The sequence below is a fragment of the Callospermophilus lateralis genome, chromosome 7 (genome assembly GCF_048772815.1).
Source record: "Callospermophilus lateralis isolate mCalLat2 chromosome 7, mCalLat2.hap1, whole genome shotgun sequence".
In the NCBI taxonomy this organism is placed as follows: domain Eukaryota; kingdom Metazoa; phylum Chordata; class Mammalia; order Rodentia; family Sciuridae; genus Callospermophilus; species Callospermophilus lateralis.
This window is the reverse complement of record NC_135311.1, coordinates 36,841,245-36,862,519: the sequence shown is the minus strand read 5'-3', so window position 1 is coordinate 36,862,519 and position 21,275 is coordinate 36,841,245. Positions and strand designations below refer to the sequence as shown.

The window sequence follows — 21,275 nt, the reverse complement described above, 5'->3', positions numbered from 1 at the left end:
CATCTCATATTTCTTCCCTAACTAAATAGTGATAAGGTAAATTTTTGTTACCTGTATATTCCTACTTCCCTTTTTTTTCTAATCTGAAGCAGCCCCTAGATACAGTTTACCCAGGAATTCTTTCAGAGCAAAGAGCAAAGGCTGTTTGAAGTCAAATTGTTTTTATAGCTTTATACACTTCTAAACTCATGGAGATGATTTGAGTCTGGTGTTCCAATGGTGAAAAAGAGAGAAATGTTCAACAAAAGAGAAGAGAGGGTGATATCTCACCCAGACTGAAAAGAGAGTAGAGGTCAAAGAATAACAAGAACCCACCTCCATTCAATATCAGCGCCCAGAGGGGAAGGCAGTGGGATAACTTAGAGAGGCTAGATAAGGAATTCTGTCTCCAGAAAAGATTCCAGTATAACAAGCTGTTGGGTTGGCAGAACCAAGCTTGCTGGGTAGGGGTACTTCAGTGATGGACTGATGGTCAGAGTAGTCTGCTTGATGCTTTGGCATCTAATAAAACCAAGGTACTTTCAACCTTTATATTACTGAGAGTAGGGAGGGAAGGAAATACCAAATGGATGGAACTGAATTTCCCACCAGTCTGATTAAGATAGGTATTTAGGGTAGTATTAAATTGATTTTTAAAAAGTAATGTGATATTTCTTGCACACCTGAATTTGTGAATTAAGAGTTATACTCCATTACAAACCTTTTGCAGGTGTTCACTGGTGCTCATGTCATCTCATCCTTTCCCATCTTTTTTCCAGTGACTTCCAATTTATACCTTTATTCTAGAATTCTCTCTTAATACTAGGGTTCTACTCTCAAATAGTCAACTACCTATTTAATACTTGCTTAAAAATATGTGTCAAAGATATCTCAAAATTACCATAGATGGAGCTGGGGTTGTGACTCAGTGGTAGAGCGCTTGACTAGCATGTGTGAGGCCCTGGATTTGATTCTCAGCACTGCATATAAATAAATGAGCAAAATAAAGGTCCATCAATGTCTAGAAAAAATTTAAAAATAAAAAAAATTACCATAGGAAAGACTGAGCTCTACACAATAGTCCACCTTTATCCACATTTTGCTACTCCAGTTTCAGTTACCTACAATCAAATGTGGTCGGGAAAACATAAAATGGAAAATGCCAGAATAAACAAGTTATGGGTTGTAAACCAAAGTTCATTCTGAGTAGTGTGATAAAATCTCATGTTGTCCCATTTGTCCCACCTGGATTGTGATTCAACCCTTTATCTAGTGTTTTAATAGAATATGCTACCCTCTCATTAGTCTTGGACCTCCCAACTTCCAATACTTTGAGAAATAAATTTCTGTTAATTATAAACTACCAATAAGCCACCTAGCAGCTACAAGGATGAAGACACTACTTCTGGAGTGCTTAGAATGGTAGCTGCTTAAATCTGAATCAACAATCATTGAAAAATAAATAAATAAATAAACCCTTTTTCTTTGGTATCTACTTTATTAAAACCTGTTCATTCCTTACAGACCAGAATCTTCACTGCCTATCCCATGATGACTTTTTCCTTTCTCTGCTACCTATATTTTTAAATCAGTGACTTTCTCTTGAAGACAGAGACTAAACCTTACACATCTTTATGTTTCTTTTCCTTCAACTAACAGTACCTGGAGCATTATAAGTGCTCAATAAATGTGTTTTTCTCCACATTTTTGTTAGTGCATTATAATTGTACAGAATGGTGGGATCTGTTGTTACTTTCACACATGCACACAATTGACAATATAATTTGGCCATATCACTCCCCAGCACTGCCTCCCCTCTCTTTACTGCTCTCCTTTTGTTTTTCATGAGATCTCCACCTCCCATCTTTTTCTTTTTCCTCTTGAGCTTCCACATCTGAGAGAAAACATTTGACACTTGACCTTCAGATTTTGACTTATTTTGCTTAATATAATGGTCTTTAGATAATCTATTTTCCTGCAAATAACATAATTTCATTTTTCTTTATAGCCAAATAAAACTCCATTGTCTATATATACCACATTTTTTTAATCCATTCAACCATTGATGGACACCTAGGCTGGTTCCACAGTTTGGCTTTTATGAACTATGCTGCTATAAACTTTTAATTCTTTAAGATAAATATTGAGGAATAGTATAGCTGGGTCATATAGTAATTCCATGCCTAGCCTTTTGAGAAACCTCCATACTGATTTCCATAGTCGTTGTACTAATTTACAATTCTACCAACAGAGTAAAAGTGTTCCTTTTTCTCTATGTCCTCTCCAGCATTTATTATTGTTTGTATTCTTTATAGCTGCCATTCTGATTGGTGTGAGATGAAATCTCAGTGTAGATTTGCTTTGCAGTTCCATAAGTGCTAATGATGTTGAACATTAGCAATGTTGGCCATTTGTATTTCTTCTTTGTTTACCTTATTTGCATGTTTATATTTATTAATTGGGTTATTTCATTTTTTTGGTGTATGTATTCTACATATTAATCCTCTGTCAGAAGAGTAGCTAGCAAAGATGTTCTCCCATTCTGTAGGTTCTCTCTTAACTTTCCTAATTGTTGCATTTACTTTGGAGAAGCTTTTTAATTTGATGCCATCCCATCTGTTAACTCATGACATTATTTCCTGAGCTCTAAGGGTCCTGTTGAGAAAGTCATTGCCTGGGCCTCTATACTGAAATTTTGACCCTATGTTTTCTTCCAGAGTTGCATAGTTTCTATTCTGATTCCTAGGTTTTGATCCATTTTGAGTTGATTCAATAAATATTCTTGATAAAACTGTAAAGAAGGCCCCTCATTTTCTATCTCTTTTGCCACGCCAAAGGACCAAAGCTATAATTACTTTAGCTGGTAAGTCCTGCTTCTTCTGAGACTTGTTACTCAGGAAAGTTATGTCCAGGAGATAGCAATATTGAGTGAGGATTTATAAATGAGTCTCCAGCTCCAATATTCATCATCTTAAGAAGAAGATACTGAAAAACTACTCTATCTCATTAAATGAAGTTATCTGGAGCTGCCAGAGCTACTAATCCCTGCAAAATTTTTAGTTTCTGTCTTGAGCATTTAGAGCACATTCTTGCCTTAACCTCCACATCAAATCTCTCCATGGTAACACTGGAATGTTTGCTATTTTAGGAAATATGCCTCATTGCTTGCAGTGCTATTTACATTAGGTTCCAAACAAGGCTAAATGCCATGGCTTTAGTGCCTGCTGATTAGTGTGCATGGCAATGTCCTGCTGGATTAATGTGTGCCCTCCCTAATGATATTACCCTGTCATTTTAAAATCAACCACAGTGAAATTACATGTTAATAAATTTTGCTTATCTCAGACTAGAGAAAAAATGTAGGCGGAAAAAAAAGACACAAAGCAAGAATTCCTAGGAACCTTTCTTTGCAAACCCATCATTTCCCCTGCTTTCACACTTCCTATTTCCAGTTTCATTTCAAAGCTTTGAGATGAAGCTGCCACCATTTTGTAAAGAGGAATAAATCAACAACTGAAACAACCGCTAACTTTCCCCTGCATCTTTGTGGATAAAGTCACAGAGAAAAACACTTTGTAAGCTCTATTAGCTTTCCTGACTCCCTGGGGGAAAAGATGTGGACACGTAGCTGCAACATGACAGCTAAATCAAAAAGCTTCAGAGCACTGTAATCATAACATGTTATTGACTTGAATGGACATTGAAAAGGACTGGAAAGACTGGAAGCAAACCTGGAGTGAGGTCAACGACTGGCATGTCAAACTCATGGCATTTTGGGGAGTTGTTTATATACAAAGTTACTTACATAAATTCGTATATATTTTGCAAACACACTCCCACTAAAAACAGATACTGTAGAATGTTTTGGTAGAATGGGTAATGGCAAACATGGAAAGAGTAAAAGCAATTCAAATAATCTATATTGAAAGTATCTGTCTTGTTTGAAGGAATGAAGGCTCTGAGGTGAAACTTCTATTCTTAGAGATTATACCCAATCCACATTTTTGTACTGGGATTACATGACACATACTCATCCATAGGAGATGGGGTAAATGAGTGTTCTTTGCTTGGAATATTTAAACCTAGAAGTGCAAAATGTGTGAGCTCTCTTTCCATCTCTGGCTCAACTGTGGTATTCTAGATTGTGAGGAGTAAGGAGAGGTGAGGGGAGGAAATTCAGTCCTCAGGACTAAAACTCTTTTGTCCTCCAGCATCAGTCAGATTCCAGAATGGTTTTCTTGGAGAAGAGGAGATTCTTTACCCTCTGGGGAGCCAGCCTAGACGCTTAGAAATTAAATGCCTTCCACCTCCTAAGGGCATGAACCCTGTGGTGAGAAGAGGCACAGCAGACAAAAGTTCAGGTATAATGCAGCAGAGTTAAGACACTCCCACTGTTAACAAAGATAATACCCACAGCACAAATATCAGCTGTCACAAACAGCAGGGACCATTAAACATTACCGTATACAGAGAGATAAAATGCTTTATAATCTTTTACAACATTCTTTATACCTATCTAATGCACAGAATGGACTTGATGTAGCAGTTAATGGCCACATCAAACCACAATTTTTCACTCAAGAGGTGATATCAACTATCTGCTCTCCAAGTAATTCTTAGTTGCAACTATCAGGTTTGCTTGTCTAAAATGCAAATCATATGCTTTTATTCCCCCTGCTTAATTTTTTTAAAAACATTCTCCCTTTCTTACAATATGAAGTTATTACCTTGACATTTATGTAACTTCACAGCTGTACATTTCATCACTGTCCAGACTTATCAAATGTTTGGTAATACCAATTATTCTTAATTCAATTCCTTAAATATGTTCCATACCACTGTATGTGGAGTCCTCCCTGCCTAGAATGACCTTCCCCCTATTTTCTGCCTGGTATATTCAGCCTTTAAGACCCAGCTCAAGTGTGAGTCCCTATCTGAATTCCAAAGGTAGAGTTAATCCCGTGTATCAGTGGGTCCACTATGCACTATGCATATACTTCTATATTTATTTATCATACTGCTGCATGCCAATAATTCATTGGACTATGAGCCCTTTGAAAGCTAGAACAAATGTACTATCTCCTAGAGTGCATTTTGGAAATTCATTGAGGGAGTGTGCTTGGTTTTATTCTCAGAAAAATGGGTATCAAGGTTGCTACATAACTCACAATAGGCAGGACAAAGGATTCTCCCAAATTCAAAATGACTTTCAAGACTTCCATTGGACACTGATGGAGGTAATAAAACAGCTGATAATCATCTGAATCTAGAAGTAAATTCTGATGTATATGTACATATGTGTATATATTCACACATGCACACATACACACATATGAACATAATGAACACAATGAATTTCCCATGAATTAAACTACTATATAAATTAAGGAAAGATTGGCTTTTGATTGGAAATTTTCCACTTGTTATTTTTGGCAAAGACACTTGCTGTTTTTGAATGCCAAGATAATATACCTGATAGTATACCTGCCAAGGTAATATACACTTGAATTTGAAGCTCTTGACAATCATGGTGACTTTATATACAGGTATAAGCACCTGACTGTCTTTGTCTTTTCATATAGTTTTGAATCAGAACTGGCATATGAAAATAAACATTTCCTATTATAAATTATTCTCTTTTTATGGCTCTTTTATGTCTAATCACACTTGTTTTCAGTTAATTTGAGTTAATACATAAAATATTTAGAGAAGCACCTGGCACATAGGAAATGCTGTTGTGCTGATATTATTACTACAGAAGAGTCGTTGGATATTAATGCATAAATATTTAAACTACTCTTGGAATATGTATTTAAGAAATCCTATCAATTTGCTTCTAGTTTTTTGTATTACAGCAATCTGAACCATTTGATTATGACTAAATGTTTCCAAGATGTTATAGAAAGTACTTTAATATTTCTCTTTGTCTAACAAGTGAGTATAATAATCATTTTGACCAATTTTCCCTGAACCATTTATACTTGTGGTCCTCCTGAGCAATGTTAACACAAACTAGCACCTTTGAGTTAAGTCTTTGCCTATAACACAGTTTTTTATGTGGGTGACCAACAGGTCCAGAGGGATAATTGTAATCATTAATCTCCTAACAAATAATTGCTATATTTATTAATTTTATCTATGCCTCTTACAGGACAGAGATAGTTATAATGTGAATGAAGTTTTGAATATGTGATTTATTGAATATATCTTTTTATCTGCTACTTAGTTTTAGAAAAGTCATCCTATCTTTCAGATTGATAATATGGATGATGTGGTTACCATGTTCTGAGCAATATGCAAGACACTTGATACATATTATCTCCAATACTTATAAATGGCTAAACACTAGGGTTTTTAATCCCTATTTTATAGAAGAGGAAATTGTGTTTGAAGGGGTTGTTTAATTTGTCCAAGGGCATACATCTAAAACTGGTAATGCTAGTATTCAAATTCCAAAACCTAAGTTCACTCTTTCATATTATTCTGCTGCCCTAGTTAAAAATACTTCACACTAAATCATCTACAGAAAAAGCAAGATTCCTTCTCTGAACTTGCACTTGTCTCCTTTCATAAGTCAATTTGAACCACTAGAGTATGGCTGAAATTCACAAGATATTATAAAAATCAAAATTTTATTCTGGCTAGGCCACAGAGTGTAAAATAGAAGCACAGTGACCAAAACTTTTCCTTGGATTCTAAACACAAGTTGGGAAAAGGAAGATTTCACAAGATTATCTATATGCTTGCTAAAAGGCTGCTTTATCTGTCCAGGTCACTCTGGGCTGTCTCAGAAACAATAATATAAAATAATCCTGACTGTTTTTCCCCATAAGTCACAGAATCAAAGGGAGAAATTAGGAAGTGAGCTGTGGGACACTTTCTGTCCTCCACACCAAGGAGGACCTACTCAAAGACCCCTGTGATAGAGCTTCCCAACTTGGGTGTTCAGCACAGTGTGCCCCAAGATAGCCAACCACTGTGCAGAGATGCCAGCCCCCTCACCTCTCAGGATAGTAGATGGATCCTAAAATGGCCATGGCCAGTCCCCTCCAACCATAAGCAGTCTCAGTCACTGTTATGGTTCAGATATGAGGTTTCCCCCAAAAGCTCATGTGTGAGGCAATGCAAGAAAGTTTAGAGGTGCAATTATTGGGTTATGAAAACCTTAACCTAATCAGTGCACTAATCCACTGATATGGATTAACTAAGCTATAAATGTAAGCAGGTTGGGTATGGCTAGAAGAGGTTAGTCACTGGGGGCAGTACATTGGGGTTTATATTTTTGTCCCTGGTGAGCAAAGCTGTCTCTGCCTCCTGGTACCATGCTCTGAGCTGCTTTCCTTCTCCACATTCTTCTACCTTAATATTCTGCCTCACCTTGGGCCCAGAACTATAGGGTCAGCCATCTGTGTATGAACTGAACTCTCTGAAACCATTTCCTCTTCTACATTGTTCTTGTCAGGTCTTTTGGTCATAATTACAAACAAAATGGCTAACACAGTCACTTATTTCAGTATACCATAGATGTATGATAATTTCCCATGCAAATAAGTTTTCTACGAAAAAGGGAAACACTGTCTTAGAGTATTAACAGCACAAAGTGATCATGTTTCTCAATGTACAAAGTGTTGCATAATCACAATAACAATACATTCTATAAATAACAAGCAACATTTTAAAAGCATATCAATTTTGTACAATTTAGGTGACTTAATGCCTTTCTTTTTTCTGCAAAATTACGCAACATTATCGTCTGTATATTAATCCTTGATATAAGCATTCTTTAAAATACAATATAGATAATTTAGTCTCTTAGAAATTATATTTCTGTTCTTTAAATCTGTTCTGAAAACCGATACAATCTCTCATTAGCATCACAAATAATGAACTACATATACCCACTTAAGTGCTTGCCAATGATGATGAAAATAAGTATACATACATAAATATAACAGTATTTATTGATAAATATAAAATGAGGGATGAGAGTGATCTTATTTTGGAATTTATACATAAGAATTATTTTTTTCAAAACACTCATGTTAGGGAATATATACTTTTTTCTAGTGATTCTGGAATTATAATAAAATGTTTGCATTATAAATTTAAGAGATTATCTGGGCTAATCTTCCCATTTTACACATATGAAAGCAGAGAAGTGATCTAGTCATAGTCATACAGCTAGTTATGAGGAGAGAAATTCAATCCTCATTCCTAGTCAAGTTTTTTCTAATGAAAATGTGTTATGAAATCTTTTCAAGAGTTCCTTAAGAAACTTCAAGTAGGGCTGGGGATGTGGCTCAAGCGGTAGCGCACTCGCCTGGCATGCGTGCGGCCCGGGTTCGATCCTCAGCACCACATACAAACAGAGATGTTGTGTCCGCCGAATACCAAAAAATAAATATTAAAATTCTCTCTCTCCCTCTCTCACTCTCACTCTCTCTTTAAAAAAAAAAGTAAATTTGATTTAAATAAATAATAAAATAATAAATAAAAAAAAAGAAACTTCAAGTATTTCTACATGTATCTTACAAAAAGCCTATGAATTTTAATTTTTATTCATAGAGGTCAAATTACATATACACACATCACTTCTTGAATTTATTAACCAAATCTTACCAACCCAAATGGGTCTGTAGTCTAAAAAGTTCACAAGTATGGCCAGAACAATAACTTCTTTTGTCCTCGCTGTGTCCTACACACCCAGATTAGTCACCTCCTAGTGAGAAGCTTCATCTATTTATACCTATACCTTGCTAATGTTACCATTTGTTGTATGTACCAAGACATGGAAAAGGCTGGGAAGCACTGGCTTAAACTAATTCTTACCACTGTTCTTTATCGTGACTCCAACCTTCGTATATGTGAATCAATATGTTAAATCACACATTTTGTTTTATCATTGTAAGAATACCTGGGAATTGTTATGTTACTTGAGCTCCAATATATTCTAAGGTTTATTTAGAAAGTTATTTTTGGTAAATTAAATGTCAAGTGGAGAAGGGAGTTCCCTCTGGGCTAACATCCAAGAGCAATGATATAGATAAAGATACAGTTATTTTCACCATAGCAAGTGTGATCTCTTCAATATTAAAACCACATTCAATGTTCTATCTATACGTTATAAATCACTCAGCATGGTTGGCAAAAATCCAAGCTGGTCCCTATAATTCCCACTTTTATGTAATCCCCATCACTTGAATATTGGAAAGACTTGTAATTTGCTTCTAATCAATAGAGTATGGCAAAGGTAAAGTTCACTACACAATTTACTATTATGTAGCAAAAGTGAGATTTTTCAGATGTTGACTTTAAGTTAACAAAAAAGGGACAGCACACTGGTGGGTCTGACCTAATCAGGTGAACCTTAAAAGAGGATCTAGCTATTAGAGAAGCAATAGTCTTTTCTTCACTGCTGGCTGTGAAGAAACAAGATCCTACTTCTACAACCATACAGAGATAAATTGTGCCAGTAACCTGAGGGAGCTTAGAGACAGATCTTTCCCTTGTTTCACCTCCACATGAAGAAAATCCCATCCACACTTAATTTTCAGAATTATGAGACCCTGAACTGAGAACCCAATTAAGCAATGTCTAGACTTCTGACTCACATAAACTGAGATAACACATACGTGTGGTTTTAAACTGCTAAGTCTGGGGCTGGAGTTGTGGCTCAGTGGTAAAACACTTGCCTAGCACATGTAAGGCACTGGGTTTGATCCTCAGCATGACATAAATTAAAAAAAAACTGCTAAGTCTATAGCAATTTGTTACACAGAAATAGATAACAAAGGCAAAGCTCATGATAGCATAAAGCAAGTGCCCTGGGACATACAGCCCAAGCCCTACCTGCACTTCCATGCTAGTGGGCTCTTCCAGCAGATGTAGCAGTTGCTGTTTCTCCTGAGAGAGTTGTTCTACAAGCCTCTCTTGGGCAGCCAGGCTCTGACTCAGTTCTTCGATTCTCCTGCAGCAAAGAGAAGAAAGACCCAATCTCTTGCTTACCACCATTGGACCACTTTGTTGATTTACTATTCATACTTGGCCTCCTGACTGGTAAGAAGTAAGTTTTTTTAATAGATGCTATTGAAGACTCAACCCTGAAATGAAAATCTTGGGTTGTGGGACCAGAAAGTCTTGGAAATGTTGAAGGTTCTGCCACTCCACCATCAGTCCTAACAGGGAACAGTGTAGCTACTGAACATTCTGATGGCCCGGAGAATAGGCAAAGTCAAGCAAAGAGCACCAAAGGCACATACTTGTCCCTCTGGTCCAGGGCCTCAGTGTACTGGTCGGGCTTGACCTGGTCTCCCTGTACATCTTCCCTGTCCTTAGTGACTCCCTTCAGTTTTTCTGAGAGCTCCAGGTTACACTCTTTCTCTGCTTCCATCAGAGCTGCCATGCGTGCAGCTTCATTCTTTGCTAGCCTGGATTCCTGAAAAAAGAATGAAAACAGGTTAAGACTTTAGGGGCTGGTCGATTGTCAGACCCACACCGGAACCCAGGCCTGGGCCCAGGACTGCCTGCTGACCAGCAGACCCACACCAGAGCCCAGACCTACCCCACCTCCATCGGGGACACTGCATCCATCGCCATAGCCCTCCCCACATAGTAGCCTCTACCTGGGGACAACTGTTGCATCTCCAAACAGGCAGCCCATCCTTTCAGCCCATCTATCTTGGGACACCCTCACTGTTATCTTGAGTTATCTCTGCCATTGCCACAACCACCTTTAGTTGCAATAGCATTTATGGTGGGACATGGGCAAGGGTCTAGAAGCCCAACACCAAGGTGAGGTATAGGTAATCTTCAGGGACACTACAAGATTATAGGATAGAAACTATAAAACCTCAGATCCACACTGCAAGAAAGGAAGACATATAGACAACATGAAAAAAACAAGGGAGGAAAGTGCCCCAAACAAACCAAGATACTACAATAATACAATCCATTGACAGCGCAGTTGATGAAATGTCAGAGAAGGAGTTCAGAATGTACATAATTAAAATGATCTATGAATTAAAGAATGACCTAAGTGAGAAAATACAGGCAAAAATTGATAATTCCAACAAAGAGATAAGGGAGCAAATACAGGTAGCAAAATATTACTTCAAGAAAAAGATAAAGATTCTAAAAAACAAACAAACAAACAAAAAAAAACCAATCAGCTGGGCGTGGTGGCGCATGCCTGTAATCCCAGTGGCTAGGGAAGCTGAAGCAAGAAGATCGAGAGTTCAAAGCCAGCCTCAGCAAAAGTGAGGCACTAAGAAACTCAGTGAGAATCTGTCTCTAAATGATATACAAAATAGGGAATGTGGCTTAGTGGTCAAGTGCCCCTGAATTCAATCCCCGATCCCCACCCCCAAAAATAATCAGAAATCCTTGAAATGAAAGAAATTGAACCCAGGGACACTCTACCACTGGGCTATAACCCTAACCCTCTGCCTCTTTTTTTTGTTTATTTTTTGATACTGGGAATTTAACCACTGAATCACATCCCCAGCCCTTTAAACTTGAGAAAAGTTCTTCCAAGATTGCTTAAGGTCTCACTAAATTGCTGAGACTGCCCTTGATCTTGCAATCCTGTCTCAGCCTCCTCTAAGTAGCTGAGATATAGGTGTGCATTATCTCACCTGGCTTTAATATTAACATGTCCTATTAGTGTTGTACATTCCTTAATTGATGAGTCAATATTGGTATATTATTAATTTTAGTGGTGGGTGGGGTACCAGGGATTGAACTCAGGGGCACTCAACCACTAAGCCACATCCCCAGCCCCATTTTTGTATTTTACTTAGAGACAGGGTCTCATGAGTTGCTTAGCCTATTATTAATTATTAACTACCTATTATTACTAGTTATAATGAATTATTATCTTTATGTGGCACTGAGGATCGAACCCAGGGCCTCACACGTGTAGTCAAGCACTCTACCACTGAGCTACAACCCCAGTTGTATATTTGGTTTCATGCTTTCTGTTGAACATCTTATGATTTTGATCTGTGTGTGTGTGTGTGTGTGTGTGTGTGTGTGTGTTTGTGCTTGTGTTTTACTAGGGATTGAACCCAGGAAAACACTACTACTAATCTATATTCACAACCCTTTTTATTTTTCATTTTGATATAGGGTCTCAGTAAATTACTGAGGCTGTTTGGGTGTGGAGATACACATTTGTAATACCCCAGAGATTTGGGAGGCTAGGTCAAGAGGATTGCAAGTTTGAGATCAGTCTCAATAGCTTAGCAAGACCCTGTCTAAAAATAAAAAGATGGGGTGTGGCACAGTGGTAAAGCATCCCTGGTACCCCCCTCCCCCAAAAAAATAAAAGTTGCCAAAGCCAGCTTTGGATTTGCAATCCTCCTGCCTCAGTCTCCCAAGTAGTTGGGATTATGGCCCCCACCACACTGGCCACTGACTAAGGTTTGACGTGTATCCAACATTCTGCATGATAATTCATAACTATCTAGGCCCTAATGCTCCATTCCTCAGTTCTACCTGTTTTTTCTTCCCGCCAAGCCTCTATAAATCAGATCTTTTTACTGACATTATAACTTTGCCCTTTTTAGGATGCTTTATATTTAGAATCATACACATGTATTTTAAAATAGTCTGAAATATGTATTTAAGGTCTCTTCATGTCTTCATGGGTTATTTTTTTAGTGCTGAGTATATCCATTCTCAAGATATACCACAGTTCATGTATTCATTCAGCTACCGAAAGACACCTTGGTTGCTTCCAAGTTTTGGCAGTTATGAATAAAGCTACTATAAACATCAAAAAAAAAAAAGAAAGAAAGAAACAATAAACCAAATAAAAAACCCAATAGAAAGTATCACCAACTGACTAGATCATTTGGAAGACAGAATGTCAGATAATGAAGACAAAATATATAATCTTGAAAATAAAGTACATTCTGGCCACACAGTGAAAGAAGAAACCATGAACAGAAGATCCAAGAATTATGGGATAATATCAAAAGACCAAATCTAAGATTTATTGGGATAGAGGAAGGCACAGAGATTCAAACCAAAAGAATGCACAATCTCTTTAATTTAATAATATCAGAAAACTTCCTAAACTTGAAGAATGAATTGGAAAACCAAATGCAAGAGGCTTACAGGACACCAAATGTATAAAATTACAATGGATCTACACCAAGGCACATTATAATGAAAATGCCTAGCATACAGAATAAGGATAGAATCTTAAAGACCACAAGAGAGGGGAATCAGATCACATATAGGGGGAGAATAATTTGGATCTCAGCAGATTTTTCAATCCAGACCCTCAAAGTCAAGGGATCCTGGAACAACATATTCCAAGCTCTAAAAGAAAATGGCTGCCAACCAAGAATCTTATATCCAGCAAAATTAAGCTTCAGATATGATGACAAAATTAATGCCTTTCATGATAGACAAAAATTAAAAGAATTTATAGCAAGAAAGCCTGCACTACACAGCACTCTCAGCAAAATATTCCAGGAGGAGGAAATGAAGAACAACAAGGAAAATCAGCAAAAAGAGGAATTATACTAAAGGAAAGGCCAATCAAAGGAGAAACAAAGTCAAGTTAAAAAACCAAAAATAAACCAAAATGACCAGGAATACAAATCATGTCTCAATAAAAATCCTGAATGTAAATGGCCCAAACTCATCAATTGAAAGCCACGATTGATGTTATCCCACAATTCTATGATTTTTAAAAAAAGACCTTCAAGAGACTCATCTCACAGGAAAAGTCATCCATAGACTTAATGTGAAAGGGTGGAAAAAAAACATACCACTCTCATGAACTACATAGACAAGCAAGGGTTTCCATCCTCATATCAAAGCTGGTGAAAAGGGATAAAGAAGGACATTTCATACTGCTTAAGGGATTCATACATCAACAAGACATAAAAATCATAAATATCTATGCCCCAACAATGGGGCAGCTACATATATCAAACAAATCCTTCTCAACTACAATAATCAAATAGACCACAACACAATAATACTGAGTGACTTTAATAAACCTCTCTAACCACTGGATAGATCTTCCAAACAAAACTAAACAAAGAAACTATTGAACTCAATAATACAATCAATAAGTTAACAGACATATATAGACTATTCCATCCATCATAGAGGGAATACACTTTCTTCTCAGCAGCACATGGATCCTTCTCCAAAATAGACCATATGTTATGCCACAAAGCAAGTCTTAGCAAATACAAAAACACAGAGATACTACCCTGCATTCTGTCTGACCATGGTGGAATGAAATTAGAAATCAATGAAATTATTGATTGAACAGAAATCAAATATGAATAGAAATCAAAATTAAAAACACAAGCTACCCAACACCCAGAGACCAAAAAATATACTATTGAATGACATATGGATAACAGAAGACATCAGGAAGGAGATAAAAAAATCTTAGAGGTGAATGAGAACTGTGATACAACTTGTCAAAATCTATAGGACACTATGAAGGCAGTGCTAAAAGGAAAGTTCATTGCATGGAGTTCATTCATTAAAAGAAGAAAAAGTCAATAAACGAACTGACATTACAGCTCAAAGTCCTAGAAAAAAGAGGAACAAACCAACATCCAAAGTAGTAGAAGACAGGAAATAACTAAAATCAAGGCAGAAATCAATGAAACTGAAACAAAAGAAACAACCCAAAAATGTTACAAAACAAAAAGATGGTTCTTTGAAAAAATAAATAAAATTGACAAACCCTTAGCCACCCAAAAGAAAAGAAGGAGAAAACTCAAATTATAAAAATTCACAATGAAAAAGAAACTATCATGACAGACGCTATTAAAATACAGAAGACAATTAGAAACTATTTTGAAAAGTTATACTCTAATAAAACAGAAAACCTCAAATACACCAACAAATTTCTAGAGCCATATGATAAACTCAAACTGAGTTGAAGGGAAATATAAAATCAATTTCAAGCAAGGAAATAGAGGATACCATCAAAAGCCTATCAACCAAGAAAAGCCCCAGACCAGATGGATTCACAGCTAAATTCTACAAGACCTACAAAGAAGAATTAATACCAATATCCTCAAATTATTCCATGAAATAGAAAAGGAGGAAAGCTTCCAAACTCATTCTATGAAGCTAGTATCATCCTGATACCAAAACCAGACAGAGACACATCAAGGGAAGAAAATTTTAGACCATTATCTCTGATAAACATTGATGCAAAAATTCTCAATAAAATTCTGGCAAACTGCATACAAAAACGTATTTAAAAAATAGTGCACCATGCTCAAGTAGGGTTCATTCTAGGATACAAGGTTGATTCAACATAAGGAAATCAATAAATATAATTCATAACGTCAATAGGCTTTAAGAATCATGTGATTATACCAATTGATGCAGACAAAGCATTTGACAAAATACAGCACTCTTTCATATTCAAAACACTAAAAAACTAGAGATAGTAGGAACATACCTCAACATTGTAAAAGCTATCTATGCTAAACCCAAGGCCAACATCATTCTAAATGGAGTAAAATTGGAAGCATTTCCTCTAAAAACTGGAACAAGACAGGGATGCCCTCTTTTACCACTTCTATTCAACAAAGTTCTTGAAAGTCTAGTCAGAGCAATTGGACAGATGAAAGAAGTTAAAGGGATACAAATAGGAAAAGAAGAACTCAAAGTATCATTATTTGCTGATGACATGATTTTATACTTAGAGGATCAAAAAAACTTTATCGGAAAACTTCTAGAATTAATAAATGAATTCAGCAAAGTAGCAGGATATAAAATCAAAACCCATAAATCAAATGCATTTCTATATATCAGTGATGAATCCTCTAAAAAAAGAAATTAGGAAAACTACCCCATTAACAATAGCGTCAAAAGAAATACTTGGTAATCAACTTAACAAAAGAGTTGAAAGACCTCTACAATGAAAATTACAAAACACTAAAGAATGAAATTAAAGAACACCTTAGAAGATGGAAAGATCTCCCATGCTCTTGGATAGGTAAAATTAATATTGTCAAAATGGCCATTCTACCCAAAGTATTATACAGATTCAATGTGATTCCAATTAAAATCCCAGTGTCATTCCTTAGAAAAATAGAAAAGGCAATCATGAAATTCATTTGGAAAAATAAGAGACCCAGAATAGCCAAAGCAATCCTTAGCAAGAATAGTAAAGCAAGAAGCATCATAATACCAGAACTTAAACGATACTACAAAGCTATAGTAACAAAAATGGCACCAAAATAGATATGTAGACCAAGGGTACAGAACAGAAACTGTGAGTGTGTGTGTGTATGTGTGTGTGTGTGTGTGTGTGTGTATATATATATATATATATATATATATATATATATATATATTACTCATCATTAAAAGAGAATAAAATTGTGGCATTTGCATATAAATGGATGGAGTTGGAGAATGTCATGCTAAGCGAAGTTAGCCAATCCCCAAAATTCAAAGGCCAAATGTTCTCCCTGATAAGTGAATGCTGATCCATAATGGGGGTGGGCATGGGGAAAATGGAGGAACCTTGATGGGGCAAAGGGGAGAGAGAGAACGGGAGGACATATGAGGGCAGGAAACATGGTGGAATGTGATGGACATTATTACTCTAGGTACATGTATGACTTCTCATATGGTGCAACACTACATTGTGTGCAGAGAAATGAAAATTTGTGCTGCAATTGTGTACGATCAATCAAAATGAATTCTGCTGTCATATATACCTAATTAAAATAAATACATTTTTTGAAAAAAGAATGAAAACAGAGGTTGCCAAGTCCCACCTAGGTGAGGAGCTCTATGACACAGTACAGAGGTGAAAAATGGAAGCCAGAAAACAGGACAGCAGGAAGAGATTCAAAGAGGACCCCTCACCATGGGCCTTGAAGACACCTGCTCACCTCCTGCAGCAGTTGGATCTTATTCTCTAAGAGCTCATAAACATGCTCCGTCTCCTGCTGTCGCTCCTCAAACTGGCGCCGGAGCTCAGCTTCATTCTGGCTGTTGAGATTCTCCACGTCAGCCCTAGAAACATGGAGCATTAGCCAGTGAAAGCCAGACACTTAATTTCACCAGAGAACTCACTGAGGTTGTTCCAGCAATCCAGAGTCACACGGAGGAAAAGAAAAAGAAGCATCTTTTTTTTTTCCCCTGCAATTATCTGTGGAACTGCTCTGTCCAACTTTCTCAGGCAATCTCTCAGGAATTCTAATTTTTTGTTGCTTGACAAGCATGCTATGTCTGGCTTCCTAGAGACTTCAAAGAGCTGTAACTTCAAGAGAAGGAAACTTCTTTCAGAAGGCAGCTAGTCAGCACCCATGTTCACTACCATCTGTCCCTGAACTTTCCCATTTAGACTGCTTTTTCTAGATGGCTTTGCTAATTTCTTGCACTTCCAGTTGTGTTCCTTCTGTTCAGAATACTGGGACAAGGTATCAACCTAGACCACCACAGAAATGTCCTCTGCATTTATAGCTGGGAATGCATAGTAGACTGTCCTTAATCTGGGCTACCTATACAGATTTCTATCCAGTTTTCCATGGTCTCTCACAGACAGCAGATATTTAATCTATGGGAGCTCAGCGTTTTGGCTGAGCTTTGCTTCTCTGATATCCCGAGGAATTAATATCCAAGCTCTAACATGAAGCGGGTAAGGTATCACCAGTTTATTTATAGCCAACAACAGCTGTCCTTGGATATCTGAGCATTAGAATTTTTCAGGGCAGTATCAGGTGCTGACTGATCTTAATTCCGGTTGGCTTTTATTCCTGTTCTAAGCCATTTATTAAGAACCATGTACCATCTTCTTATTCTAAGAGCAGAGAACCATATTGAATATTTACAGGCTCATAAAGTATCACCAAGCACAGTGATACTTCAATGTTTGGCTTAGGAGGTTGTGTCCATGGAGCCCAAATTTGGCTTCCCTGAAGATTACAGGATTCCTTGGCTGACAGTGGATATTACTCTGCACCATTCCAGAGGGTACACTTACTTTGAGTTGTTTTATCATTATACAGCTTTGGGGGAGTATGAAGGCCTTGACTATACCTGGACAAAAGCCAAGGGAATGACTGAAGACCCCCGAAATAGACAGAACAAGGAAATCAACTTTTACTTTGACTCCATAGTCCTTAATAAAACACAGTAGACAACCACTGAAAATCTCTAAAGAATGAAGGCTACACACTTTCGGAGTAACTCAGCCAGGAATGCCTGATTTAAGAAACTATAGTTTTTGTGAAGCCAGAAGGTCCTTCAACTTGATGCCAGATGTTGGCTCTACCAGTAACTTAAGATGGCTTCAACTCTCTATACCCTGGTTCTCTCAGTTTTAAAAACAGGATTTTGCCACCAAAATGAAATGACTTAAAATTTTTTGAAAGCAAAAGATCTTGGTGGCAACCCTCCATTTTTTTTTCCTAGGCATAATCAAGCAAATACATTCATATATCTTTACCCAAAGGGGCTAGCAGTGTACACATCACTTAGCACTTTTCCCCCTTACTTAGTTTATCGAGAACTTTCTACCAGGACTATAATATAGAGCCAACTCATTCTGTTTAATAACTGCATAACAGTCCACAGGATAGTTTTCTTGAATTTTTTTTCAATCATTGTCCTATTGATGGATAGTTGGAGATTTTTGTTTGTCTGTTTTGCTGTTACAAATAATGATCCACAAACACCCTTATACATTTAATCTTTCACAGGAGTGCCTTTATTTATGAGAAAGAGAATAATTCTAGGGATTAATTGAGCACAGGAAATGTTTCTTCTTGATTTTGATAGATAGCAACACATATCAAAAATGCAGCCACAATTCTCTCATCAGAAGCATATGGGCATGTCCATTTTCCCCAATCATTATGTCAGCCTTTGATGTTATCCGATTGATAGATATCTCTGACAAAGGTTATTTGCATTTATCTCTTTCAACTAAAAGTGGAAGTATTCACTATTCCCTGATTTATTCCTTACTGTTTAATAGGAACTTCATAAATTTAAGTCTGGTGGAGGTACCATTCTGCAGCAATGTCTGTTTTACCAAGTAAAAGACAGAAAATCCAAGGGAAAGAAAGTACATAAACATCCATGGTTTTAGTTCCTGAACTGGACATAACATTCAAATGCCAGGGATAAAGTAAAGGAATTTGGTTCCAAATTGATTGCTCCCAAATTAGGGAACTGGATTCTGGGAAAGGAATAGAGTTCCTCTGTTCACACTGCTCTGCACCTTGTTCAAACTGCACCTCACCATGATTTATCCAGATGCTGTTTCTTGTCCTGAAGTTCTCTTTTCAGGCTCTCCACTTCAACCTTCAGCTCGATGTTCTGAAAAGCAAACAGGCATTTACCATCATAAACTGCCATACTTGGGTCTGGACTTGTTCATAGCTTCTCATCTCATCTGAGCCCTTTCATAACCCTCCACATAAATGGGAATTCAGATGAATCGGTAACTTAGTCAAGAACAATGGACTGTACAGCTTCAAGATTTCCCCTGTACTACTTATTTGTTCTCAGCCTGTTCATCATTGTCCCTGGATGATGAATATTGCCCAAGGCTGTTTGCTCTTTAAAACATTAGATATCAAAGTGTATATTAAAACAATTTTTCTTACTAATGTAAGTTAGCTCCTTAAAACCAAATTACTGGGGCTGGGATTGTGGCTCAGTGGTAGAGCAGTTGGGTAGCATGTGTGAGGCACTTCATTTAATCCTCAGCAAGACATAAAAAATAAATAAATAAAATAAAGGTATTGTGTCCATCTACAACTAAAAAAATGCTGTCTGCAGAGTTATGTTTTAGATTTAATTATTTTATTGTGAGAATTTTTTAAGACAATTATTTCTTTGCCTTTACCATGAATTTGACCTTTCATAAATTAAGATAAAAGGGGACTCTGATGTTAAATCTATGCAGGAAACAGTTAATTTTTTTTTTTTTTAGGTAAAGCAGCAACAAGTAAGATTCTGGCAAACAGAAAAATAAAATAAAAACATCCCAAGTGAAGTATGAACAAAGATTTGATGAAATGCACGTGATGCATCCAGTGCAGGTTAAGTGACTTGGTGAGTGGCAAGGAGTGGGAAAATCAGTAGAGAAAATAGTTTGAAGCCAGGTGCAGTGATGCACACCTATAATCCCAGCAACTCAGGAGTCTGAGGCAGGAGGATTCCAAGTTTGAGGGCAGCCTAGACAACTCAGTGAGACCCTATCTCAAAACAAAATGTTAAAGAGGCCAGGGATATAGCTCAGTGATAGAGTGTCCCTGGGTTTAATCCCCGAACACTACTCCCAAAAGTTTGAAGCTAAGTTTGGAAAAAGTCATGCCAAAAGAGATCAAGGAGATTTAGGCAAAATATCACCACATTCAGGTCTGTTGAGGAAGGAACTTGTGATAGATGTGAAGATAGGTGAGTGGCCAGATGGATGGGAACTGTCTGCGGCCACACCAGTACAGAGAAAAAAGACCCAAAAGACATTTAAGAGGCAGATTCCATAGGGCTTGCTGACTTGTGAGATTCAAATTAGACTAGAAGGTGGAGCAAAGATGATGCAGATTTCTAGCACATGCTTAGAGACATACTCTTTAACTAAAATAGGGAACAGAAAACAGAGGAGCAAGTGTCGGGGGGAACCTAAGAGGGAGTCTGCAAATGTTGGTTGGAAAATTACTTTATCTCATCTTAAAGATGAGGGTACAGAGGTGATTTAATCCTTTCCCTGCTAAAGTCCATGGCACAAAAAGGATGTGACCAAGAGAGAAAGAAGCCTTTACATCATAGGTTGACAAAGTTCACAGTGGCTGAAGCATGGAAAGGCACATCGTGGATACTGGAACATATAACAACTACCAATACCTAGGTTTCTTTGAGTCCAAGGGAATATGCCAAGCTAGGGTATCACTTACTTTTGGGAGGGACTTCATAACACCTTCTCATGGCGGAAGCAACAATACTAGATGAGAACAATAGACACCTCTTTGATATTAGAAAGTCACTGAGAATTAAAGAATTTTGGAGCTGGACGGCAGTTAGACCCAAGGTGTTTTTGATCATATTGCTAATAAGTTTCTAGTCTGATCTATTGAAAAGAGTGCTAGCTGATCTCCTAAGAAAACATGTACTTTTGGCTTGGTTTATAGAACATACAGTGAGATCAGATGAAATCAGAGTATCTTAATTGCCTCACGGCTTATAGCATTTAAGAAGAAAGTAATGGCCTGGTCTTTTCAGAATATTCTCTAAAGTTATTTTCTGAACACTAACACTAGGGTTACTGAACTTAGAAA

General features: G+C 37.1%; 1 protein-coding gene across 7 annotated transcripts in view; it reads right to left on the bottom strand.

Moving 5' to 3' along the window:
• Pde4dip (phosphodiesterase 4D interacting protein) overlaps positions 1-21,275 on the bottom strand; it is a 226,783-nt gene that overhangs the window by 87,866 nt on the left and 117,642 nt on the right. For all 7 annotated transcript variants that reach the window (XM_076863220.1, XM_076863210.1, XM_076863226.1 and 4 more), the window contains exons 5-8: positions 19,235-19,311; positions 16,878-17,001; positions 10,239-10,414; positions 9,829-9,946 (exon numbers count right to left, since the gene is read on the bottom strand). In XM_076863220.1, the coding sequence (XP_076719335.1) occupies positions 9,829-9,946; positions 10,239-10,414; positions 16,878-17,001; positions 19,235-19,311 (495 nt within the window). The remainder of the gene's footprint in view (positions 1-9,828; positions 9,947-10,238; positions 10,415-16,877; positions 17,002-19,234; positions 19,312-21,275) is intronic.